Raw genomic sequence first — 11,459 nt, 5'->3', positions numbered from 1 at the left:
ACTACTGCATCGGCCATCTTTTTCTTTAACATCTGGACATAGGTCTTTTTGGAAAATACATCAGTCACGGTTAATAAATACTTGTACCCGTCATGTTCGGACAGAACCTGCATGTCACAAAGGTCGGCCTGAAATTTGTTTCAAGGTCGGGGGATAATCACTCTGTTTCTGGGAAAATGTATTCTGGAGGCTTTGGGCAGAGATAAAAACTCTGACGTCTTCAGCTTTGACTTTTTCTCCTGTTTCGTCTTGCATGGCTCTGCAGAGTCAATCTACTCCTCCAAAGCTGCCCGGATGAGCCGGATTGTAATAAACTCTTTTCATAACCACAGTCTCGCCCATCCCTCCCTTCTTCAGTAGGGATGTTGAAATGAATCAACAATGAGGCTAGAGTGCTTTTTATTGTTTTTTATTTTTATTTTTAGGTGCATACATGTTTTAACAAGATATACCAAAAGAAAATAAAAGAAGCTAAATACAATGTTTGGAGAAATAACAAAAAATAAAAAGAGAGAAACTAAATACCTGCGAATTTAACTTCTTTAAAAATATTTAAAGCCAAGCTTAACATGGAGGGATCCGAGTGAGTGTAAATGATGTAGTGTAATTTCACCAGTTCAGCGGTGATAGACAGAGGTAAGTTGTTTTGCAGCCAGTAACTGACAGCATCCACAAACAAAGCATACATTCTGAACAAATGACCAGGATTGATATGGAAGAAAGAGTCTCTAGTCCATTCTTTCACAATTTTTTCCAAAGTCTCTAACAAACCACCTGGGTTGATGCAGACAGCACCATGTACAACCGTCTGCCAAGGGGTTTCAACAGAACAAGAACAAACATTGTCCAGAATGTTTTTCATTCATGTGATTTCTGCTACAAAAACCGTAGAGTCTCTCTGCATTGAAATTTTGTTTTGAATAGCTTGATCCAAAAGATAAATTAACTGAGAAAGGACTGATAATTCTTCCACAAGCCTCACAAATTTTCTCCATTGATTACCCTTTTTTTTTCAACAAAGGGAAAAAACTTACTGATCGTTCCAGTACTCTGTGACTGCTCGCAATTGTCCAAGTTTCACCATGTCCTCTCTGATCAAGTCATCGTACATCTTGCTGATGGTGTTGTAGATTTTACTGACGGCTTTCAGTTCGGGTAAAAGGGTCTCTACCATGCATCTGATTCTCTCATTGCTGACTCGGATGTTGCATAAGGTCAGTAGACGTTGAATGGAAGGAATCAATCTGGGAGTACAAAGTTGCTTCATCAGCCCACAGTAGTTGTCCCGGTAAAAGCCATCGTCATGTAGTTCCAGACACGGATGGTTAGGATGGTTGATCAGACACCCGTAGCAGTTGTCATGTCGGTACTTGCAAAGAGTCAGGTTGAGCAGATGGTACAAGCCGGATTTTACAGGGAGGGAGGCTGGGAGGCAGGTACTGGGGAGTCCTCGGCGTCCTCCATGTCTGAGGCGTTGGAGGCGGGAAATGAAGGTGGTGGTGGGGGCGGCTGTGGAGCCATACCCTGAGTGGTTGAGGCTGGGGATGGAGGTGGCGAAGGCGGCAGTGGAGCTGGAATCTGGGCCTCATCTGTGTCTGACGTAGGGGATGGAGGTGGTGAGGACTGTAGTGCGGCGCAAATCTTGGCGACCTCAATACTGCAGACCCGTTGGAATTGAAGCAGACCCCTCTGAGATCGTGGTTGGGTGAGCAGATACATCGTTCTTCTCTCAGGGACGTTCAGTGTCGAGGGCGAGTCTTTGTAGACCTTCACAGGCATCTTGCTAATCATCGATTATTTGCGGGGTCTTTCGTCGCAAATCCTCACCATCTTCTTCATTTCCCTTCGGCTCAGAGAAAACCGCTTTGCAATCGTCACACCTCACTTTTCCCAACATGGCGGGTGCTGCACTGTGCTGCTTCATTTGCAACTTTGAAAGTTTGTCTTTTTCAGAACCTTTATAAGCGCTCTCAGCTACTATATTGCCCTGCAGAAAATTGGTGGAGGGGAGTGATGATGCGGGGCAGAGTTTTCCCCGGGGGGGTAGAAGTGGGTTGTGGCAAATGGAGGAGGGGGACGTTATTACACATTTGTGATGCTTATTTACAAGAGACACCATTATAAATTTAAAAAAAAAAATTGAGAGACCCAAGGTAGAGGTAACAACGGGTTTTTTCATACCATAGCTGGACTGGGTTCACCGCCAGGTCAGGGGGGTCATAAATTATTTTGACAGAAGGGTGTGCCCTATACTCTCTCATGTCCTCTCATTGTGTCATTGTGTGTTTTGTTGTGTGCATATCTGTTAAATCACCTTTGTTTTATCTGTCTACTCCATAAAAATAACATTAAAATACTCATTATGCAATTTACATTGTTAGTTTACATGGACTGCTGCTAATTAATGGATTGAAGGATGAGGATACCCCTTGGTATGGCACCTGTGGGGTCTCTCCCCACCCTGACCCATTACCACCACTTAATTTAAAGCCAATATAAATTTCAGTATATTTTTATACCATGGTATGTGTTGGTGCTTTGTTGAAAAGTTGAATGACAACTAGCCAAGAAAGTGTAATTTATTTACATGAAGTAACAGTGACAGTATAACACAACCTTCTACCTGTGAGGGATCTGTCTCAGCACCAGTGGATGATAGGCACGATGGATGATAGGCACAGTGGAGTAAGGGGTGCACACATCAGTGTTTCCTTTCAGCAAATGTTAAGGGGACAATACACTGTCAAAGTACAGTACAAGTTTCCATCATAGTTATGTGCACATGCATTCTAGGGGGAACTCATGAACAGATGTGCACATTCATCAGTGTTGAACTGAGATGTAAAATATTTTTATTTTGTTCCTTTTTCAGAAGAGAAGACTTTAAGATGCTATACAAAAGTTCCAGCTGAGTGAAAACTTAGTTTATAATGCAACTAAAGTCAACATCAGAAACAACAAATAACTGACTGACCACCTTCTACTTCTGGAATCATGTATTTATTATAACAGTTTAGACTTATTTATTATTTACACTAGTTTGGTTAAAAAAAATAAATGCACAGCAGGTGTTCACCTTTAAAACGTGATTGGTAAATTAGTTAGCAACTGTGTGTGTGTGTGTGTGTGTGTGTGTGTGTGTGTGTGTGTGTGTGTGAGTGCGTGTTTGTGTAGAAGAGTATTCTCTCAGCTGCTCCAGGTGAGTCTGAACCCTGAAGGTAGGGTAACATACTGGGCTTGGAAAATGATGTAGACTTGATGGGAGGAGGCTGTGAATGGAGCGATGTTGGTTTCCTAAACAAACAACACAGAAAGGAAAGAAAAAAACTAGTATCATAGGATTATATTCAAACAATCAATCATGAAATGAAAGTATATTCCTTTCCCGAGATATTCACAAGCGAGCTAAACTTGAAACAGTGAGTAAATTAGCTGTTTACTAATTTACTATTTACTCACAGTGATTTATAAAAGATATGGTATTAATGATATAATGGTATTCTGCCTTGGTAACTGGACTCCATTTATGTATATAGCACTTTAAGGAGAAACAACATACTATTTTGTTTGTTTTTGCAAACAAACAAAATAGACCCCGTCTACTCCTCAGCCCTTCCCTAAACCCAAAGAAACAGACAAGGTCTATTCCGTACATTAACCTCTCAAACTATGTAGGCAGCTGCTGCATCAAGTGTGAAAAGCAGAACACTGGCTGAGTGTAGGCCTAGTTTGTGCCTCCCAGATATTGATGTTGGATTTGCTGTTGGATTTGTTGAATTTCCCAGAACTCAAAACACACATGAAAAAAAATTGCTTGCAGACAGATTAAAGAAGAAAAAAGCCACATATAATGTATCAGAAATTTAAAATTAACCTTGGCAAGTGATGACTACACATCAGAAATTAAAGGCTTTAAAAAGAAGTTTTCAAGAACTGATCTTCCTGGGTTGTCGTCTAATCAAGTAGAAATTTTGTTTACAGAGGATGAAGTTAGAAAACCCATTTCATTAATGAAATCAAAAAAGGCTACTGGGTTAGATGTTTTTTCTGTTGAATATTATAAGTACTACACTGATATACTAGCGCCAATTTATAGGCTGAGGCGTCTTCTTGTTAACAGGTTAGCTGCCTGGTACATTCAATCAAGCAGTAATTTCAGTGAACCTAACCTATATCTAACCCTAACCCTTGACCAAACCAGGTACAGGCCTATTAGTTTGGCAGATGTTGATTACAAAACTATACTAACAAAGGTACTGGCTATGCGCTTAGAATATACTCTAGCTGACACTTTACATCCAGATCAGGTTGTATTTATGGGTGGAAGGACCACAAGGTTGCTGCATTTGATATGGCTAAGTAGTGAGGATGATCAGTACCTTCATGTGTGACAAAGGCTTTTGATTGGGTGCAGCAGGGGTTTTTATTACACACTCTGGAATCTCTCTGGGTTTGGAAATTGGTTCTTAAATTGGATTAGAGTGATATATGCAGAACCACAGGCATCGGTTTTTATAAAAAGACTGATTTCACACTCTCTTAAGACGTCCAAGATGTCAAGACAATGAGACTTGTTTAGTAGCCCTTAATGTAAATCAACGATGTTGATGTAACTGTGCTGTACCAAAATCAAATTCTTGTACAATGTTGTCATTAAAGTGCTACATTACAGCTGAAGTAGTGACTGCTTTGTTAGGTTACATACCACTCCACAGTAAGGTCCAACAGGAAGTGAGGAGGTGTCTGGGCCATCATACAACTTCAAAAAGTTGTTCTGGCAATCTCCAGGGTCATCAATACTGATCTGGGCAAAGGTGACAGTCACCACACGACCTCTGGGTGCCGTAATACTCCATTCACAGCGGGTATTGTTGGGATAGGAGCCTGGGTAGTTGGGACTAGCAAATGAGCCGTGGTCTCCAAAAAGATTACCACCACAACCTAGTACACAAACATATTAAACAAAGATGCTTAAGCTAAAAGGATACCAGGGTATAATAATAATAATAATAATAATAATCAAAATACATCTACCACAAAAAATAGAGAACCTACAACCTGTAAAACAAATCTGTCACTTTCAGATCCCCAACTTCAATACTAAATTGTTGGAGTGCCACTTAAAACCCATTTTTCCAACTGAAGAAATGATCTTCCAAAACATAGAATTTAAGTATGCAGGGAGTTGCACAGAAGAGAATTTGACTAGCCTGAGTTTGATCAGTGCATCATAGATTTCACTTTCATTCTCTTCGGTTTAAGTTATATTAACTGGTGAGAGAAACTGTCTTTGATTGGAATGAAAACTCTTCTGTTGATGGTTCCTGAAACCTGGTGTAAACTCATGTGTAAAAACAGTTCAGTTCTGACCGTGAGGGGAGGACGTCCATGTGGCCTCAAAGCCATCTCGAGCGTTGGAGAAGTCACTCTTGAAGCGTAAGTAGAGCTGGTTGGATTGTGGGAAGATGGGGCTGGGCAGAGTGCTGCCACAGAACCGACCAATCAGTGGTGAGTCTGCTGTGCTGCCATTACGAATCTGAGAGACAATACAGTGTTGTGATTTACTGAGTCACTGACATGTTGGACTGTTTTTTCTGGAGGCTGTTATAGCAGTGATTGGCTAGAATGTCCACATCATGTCATCGTCCTATTTCAGCATTTCACTGCTATATTCTTTAAACTGATCACATATATTTACCCTCAAGTTACCGCCATAAAAAAGTGACTCTGTGCTCTCTGTGCATTACCACACTGGATGTATCCTTCTAAACAAGACAGTCAGATTTTTCTTTCTGATTATACTACATAAAGCGGAACAGAGCTCATTGCATTTTAACATGTTTTTTGTATATTTGATTTTTTAAAAATATATTTTCCTTATTGCAAGATGATATGGTAATATAAATATTCTTATTGGAATTGTGATTATTGATGTTATCCATTTTGAACAGCCCTACTTCTAAAGCTGTAGTTAATTACTCATCTAGGCCATCTAGTGTGTGTGTGTGTGTGTGTGTGTGTTGTTGAGATGAAGAAATTCCCCCAAAGTGGGGAGTATGAATAACATGTAGAATCTAAATGATGAACGTAGTGTGTGCCTCTCTGTACATGTGCTGGTTGTTTTACCTCTAGATAGTCAAATTCACAGCTGCTGTGGCTCTCCACATCAAAGTTGTTAAAAAAGAAGGATATGTAGTTGTTCTGTGGTGCCTTCAGGATGATTGTGCAGTCCACGTTGTGGGGATAGATATCAGGCCAGCCTGGACTCTTCAAATAGCCATATTCCTCTTCATAGGTTCGGCTACAGCCTGGAAACCACCACCATAACCACAGTCAGAGCACTTATCAGGAACCAAGTACCTCAGTACACACCATGCCCACCGTTTTAACACCTATTCTGCGGATGTTATTTCTTCTAGAAAAGTAGTCCGTGAAAATTGTGAGAGTGTGATCTGTGGATTATCCAGACAAACATGGACACTGTTTCTGGAAAGAGATGTTGAATTTTGTCAAATGCTGTGAGCAGCACAAATAAAATTCCATTTATCTCCATTGTATTGAGGTGGAGGCAGAAGTCTATTATCTAGGTGACCCAACTGATGAAATAAATAATAGATGTACAATAAAATGCAAGTAATACTACTTGTACTTTAGCAAGCTGTTTTGGTTCTGTTTCTGTTGTCACAAGTTTACTACAGATACCTACTGGCGATCTGATAGGTGAAACTCAGGCCATTTCCTGTCATGAAGGCATCAGATTTGAAGTACATGAGGATTGTTCTGCTGTAGCTGTAGAAGTCTGGTGGATGACCATCTGATGGACAGAACTTAAATGACTGCCCATAGTCTCCCTGAAAACAGAAGAACCACAGGATTTTATGATGATCGATACAGGATGTGATTTTAATATCAGTTTATAAGCTAAACTACCTTTAAATCCATCTGCTGATCAAAAACAATTATTCAGGACGTAATCTTATGATTATGATCTTCTTATGATCTTCCATCCATCCATTTTCTATACCGCTTAATCCGTCAGGGTCGCGGGGGAGCTGGAGCCTATCCCAGCTGACTATGAGTGAGAGGCGGGGTACATCCTGGACTGGTCACCAGCCAATCGCAGGGCTGACACACAAAGACAGACAACCGCACAAACTCACACCTATGGAGTAGCCAATTACCCTAATGTGCATGTTTTTTGTGATTGTGGGAGGAAGCCGGAATACCCAGAGAGAACCCACGCAGGCACAGGGAGAACATGCAAACTCCGCACAGAAGAGCCTAGACCAGGGTTCGAACCTGGAATCCTCTTGCTGTGAGGCGACAGTGCTAACCACTGCACCACCGTGCTTTATAAGAAATTTTTATAAGTATGTGTTGCATATATGCATGTCAGGACACAAGTAACATGATTTTCCTAGATCCATCAGAAAGTGAAAAGAAGTTAAAACAGAGGTGTGATTTGCAGGTGTACAACTCCCTCTGTTTTGGCATTGACTGAAATGTAATAATGAGCAGTTATTGTTCTTATGTTTGCCTTACGTCTATCCCTCCACACCGAGCCTTCATTCCAGGGAAGTAAATTTATTCATGTCTTGTGTATGATAAAAGATGGGTCCTGGTCTCAATACATTTCAAGCTGTGCTGAAGGCTTGCTTAGAGTGACAGCTTGTGGACTGCTTCAAGGCAACACCCATCCAACACTGAGGTTTTCCTTGCCAGTATTAGTCTATGTCACCTATGTCTATGTTTGGTTGGCCTCTGAGTGTTACAGTGCTGGTGATGTTGAAGTAGTTCCAACTTTGTGCAAGAAGAAGAGGCCTGATTAGCCCGGCTAGAACTATACTCACCGCTGGGCAGCTGAACCATCCCTAGCAACCAAAGCCAAGCTTAGATGCTCAGGGATAGAGCAGAGACAGAGCCTCCAGTGAATAGTCATAACACCCTATAACCATAGCACCCCCCAGGGTTTCTCTGAGAAGGGCGTGAGTGTTTCATAGTTACACGTTACACAAATCAATGTCATGATCTTCTTCTCTGAGTGACTTTATGCCCGGACCCGGACTAATTTCCTGTTTTACTCTGTAATTACGTACATTGCGTGTCTGTTGGTTGCTGTACGTCCACTTTACGTTCAATAAATGCTTCTGCATAAGACCTCTGAGTCTCCTGACTCTTTGAGTGATTTCAGTTTTGCCAAACTGTAAAACCACTCCTTATAACTGCTGTTCCCATTTGTTTCGTTTTTGCTGCCAATGAAACAGCACTTTCTAGTTTAGTCCCTGTCCGAACTCACCATAGGCCAGTCCTTCATCTCCAGGTAGTTTGTGGAGCAGCTCTGGCTGGGTTGGAGCACAAAAGTCTGGACTGACACTTTGATGGTTTCCTGGGCTGGAGCATCCAAGATCCAGCGGCAGTAGGTGTAAGGAGGATAGGCACTGGGGAAGGATGGTGAGGTCAGGGTCTGGATGGTTGTTGAGGCATTCAGAGTCCCACCACAAACCACTGAGGGAAGGCAGACACATTGAGAGATTTAGAAAATGCATAGAATTAAAAGTATAGTAGCGACACATGAGTCACAAGTTTCTAATGAAATGAATGTAAATGCAAGTTAGAATGAAATTGTTTCTCCACTTCCTCAACCTGCAAAGCACAAAACGTCCATTTCCTATGGATGCATAAATGTAATTTTTATATCAGTAAAATGTGGAGCATTGCACTGTGGGATTGTCTGTAGAAAGTCCATGCCATGGACACTACTTCCATTGTGGAATATTTTGGGAACACTATAGTGGTAAAATTTACACACTCAGAATTCAGACACTCAAATAAAATGGGAAACAGTGGTTCCTGTGGTGACATCATCTCTATGTTTTTGTTTATTTTCATTGTACTTGTTTTTCTAGATGTGCATTTTAGTAAAATGTGTTGTAGGGTATTCACATGCCTCCACATGCACTCCGTTTCCAACAATCCTCAGCTTATCAACTCCCCATCTAAACTCTTCCCACAGACTCAGAATTTTCAAAATGCCATGTTACAAAGTTTTCAAAAGTCTATTATTCTTTCTGTCTTTATTTTCTCCTTGTTACTCTCCTATACATATACATACTTAATCAATTAAGCCATTCTCCCTAGAACATTCATATACTGAAATTACTGTAACTGTTTTGTAAGCTGCTAACATTATTATCATTATTATCATTATTAGACCTCCATTTTTGTCTGGTTTATTTTGTTAATTTTTCATTTAAAGAGTACATAATAAGTTATGTTATATTCCCCATATAAACCTGTTGTCATGTGATTGTTCTCATGTATTTACTCTGTCTTTATCGTTTTGTACATTTAAAGTAAATATTTTCTTATCGTTTTTTTTTTCGTGTACAGAGAATATACAAGGCAGCACTGAAATAGAAAGAAGCTTACGTCTTTCCAGAAGGAACTGTTATTGTGATAGTGACAGTGTCAGAGTAACAGACATGTGAGAACTATGCAGGCCTATGAGGCAGCTGCAGATGGGTATATCAATATGTAAGTCATTTTTGTGATAAGTACTGATTTTAATTTGGCTAGATTGTTTTGATTTAAAGCTTTTCAGGTGAAAATGGAAATGGATCCTTGTTTCTGTAGCAAGCAGAGTGCAGTACAGTACAGGGAGAGAAGAAAGACACTTACATGGCACAGCTCTGTAGGTAGCATTGAAGCCTCGCCGCTGTACTGAGTTATCAGTGACAAAGTGAACGGTCAAGAAGTTTCCACTCGATACAAAATAAGCAGGGATGGAGCTTCCACAAAATGTCCCAACCAGAGGGAAATTAATGGTGTCACCATCATACACCTGAAAAAGATACAAATATATTAAATCCATTCACATAAAATGGCAAATTTATTTTTGTCATAGTGTTACTCTCATGCAGTTTTGTGCTACAGTAATCATTAAAAGTAAGACATATCTGACAAGTGTCTTATTTTTGCAGTATTTCACATTATGAATTGCAGAAGTGCATCAACACAGTAATTAATTCACACAACACACCACAACTGTGGTTGATATAAGATAATATAAATCAAAACAATCTTATTTCCTCCAGGTAATATTTGCCCTTAATATTTCAATAGCCGAATGAATTAATGAATTAATCAATCCTTTACTTTGACATAGTCGAAATGGCAATTAGAGGAGCTTTCCAGCTCAAAAGAGTTGAAGGTCAGGTTGATAGCCCTGTTGGCTGGCATCTCAATGGTCCATAGGCAGTCCATCCTGGGCTCATAGCGCCCATCCAGGTTTGGATCTGGAGAACCAAACATGCCCATGGGCATGGACAAGTAGCCACCACATCCCTGTGCTGGACCTGCAGGTAGTTCAGAAACAAACACTTGAGCGCCTCTTCAGTCTTAAAATGTGTTCTACCCTACATAGAACTATAGACTAGCTTCTCCATACAGAAATACCATCACGTCTGACGTGGTGGTAACGTACTTCCTGTTTGTAGCTTCGGCACTGTGGTGTTATGTGTTATCCTAGCTTATCAATCAACATTAACTTTGCCGTGTTCTGTGGTCAATCTCTGAATTCTTGCACACGTATATTGCTTTAGTTAAACATCTGTTGTGCACGGGTCCCTTGGGATTTAACACTCTAATCTAATCTCTCTATCTCTGGTCCGCTAGCTTAGCTGTTAGGAATGGCTTCTCTCTCTCCTGCTATCTCTCTCTTGCACGGTGTGTCAGATGTTTAGTTACTCCTCTGCCTCCTTTGTAGCATTGGAGGCGAGGCTGAGGGAAGTAGAGGCTCAGCTCCGCACCATAGATAACCATCCAGTAGCTGCGCTAGCCAGTCTGTACCCCATAGCTGGTGCGGACCAGCCTAGAATAGCTTCAGCTAGCCGTCCTACTTTAGCTCCTGTTAGCCATTCCCCGGCAGCTCCCGAGCAGCCGGGAAGCCAGGGCGGCTAGGTGGCAGTCCGAAGGAAACATAGCCTGAAACAACGGCCCGTGGTTCACCATCAACCGCTTCGCGTTCAAACAGATTTTCCCCAATCAGCAACACACCCGCTGAAGTAAAAACTTTGGTTATTGGCAGCTCCATTTTGCGAAATGTGACGTTAGAGACTCCAGCGACCATAGTTAAATGCATTCCTGGGGCCAGAGCGGGCGACGTTGAATCATATTTAAAACTACTGGCTAAGGATAAACATAGATTTGGTAAGATTGTTATTCACGCTGGCGGTAATGACACCTGATTACGCCAATCGGAGGTCACTAAAATTGATGTGGAATCGGTGTGTAACAATGCCAAAACAATGTCAAACTCCGTAGTTTTCTCTGGACCCCTGCCCGGTTTGACCAGTGATGACAACTGGAAAACTTTTTGGGGAAAACCTGGTCTGATTAGGAGAGACGGCATCCATCCCACTTTGGATGGTGCCAAAGGTCATAGCTCTGTTGAACCATGC

At 41.1% G+C, this 11,459-nt stretch overlaps 1 protein-coding gene across 1 annotated transcript in view; it reads right to left on the bottom strand.

The window, feature by feature from the left end:
• Nucleotides 1–3,186: 3,186 nt before the first annotated feature.
• Nucleotides 3,187–11,459, bottom strand: part of cubn (cubilin (intrinsic factor-cobalamin receptor)) — an 80,927-nt gene continuing 72,654 nt past the window's right edge. Inside the window, exons 60-67 of the mRNA XM_041065904.1 lie at nucleotides 10,156–10,355; nucleotides 9,679–9,841; nucleotides 8,297–8,505; nucleotides 6,707–6,851; nucleotides 6,127–6,308; nucleotides 5,371–5,536; nucleotides 4,706–4,941; nucleotides 3,187–3,294 (exon numbers count right to left, since the gene is read on the bottom strand). Of these exons, the coding sequence (XP_040921838.1) occupies nucleotides 3,187–3,294; nucleotides 4,706–4,941; nucleotides 5,371–5,536; nucleotides 6,127–6,308; nucleotides 6,707–6,851; nucleotides 8,297–8,505; nucleotides 9,679–9,841; nucleotides 10,156–10,355 (1,409 nt within the window). The remainder of the gene's footprint in view (nucleotides 3,295–4,705; nucleotides 4,942–5,370; nucleotides 5,537–6,126; nucleotides 6,309–6,706; nucleotides 6,852–8,296; nucleotides 8,506–9,678; nucleotides 9,842–10,155; nucleotides 10,356–11,459) is intronic.

This window comes from Toxotes jaculatrix, chromosome 20 (assembly GCF_017976425.1).
Source record: "Toxotes jaculatrix isolate fToxJac2 chromosome 20, fToxJac2.pri, whole genome shotgun sequence".
Taxonomy (NCBI): Eukaryota; Metazoa; Chordata; class Actinopteri; family Toxotidae; genus Toxotes; species Toxotes jaculatrix.
Note: the sequence above shows the minus strand (reverse complement) of the source record. Positions and strands in the feature narration are given on the sequence as shown.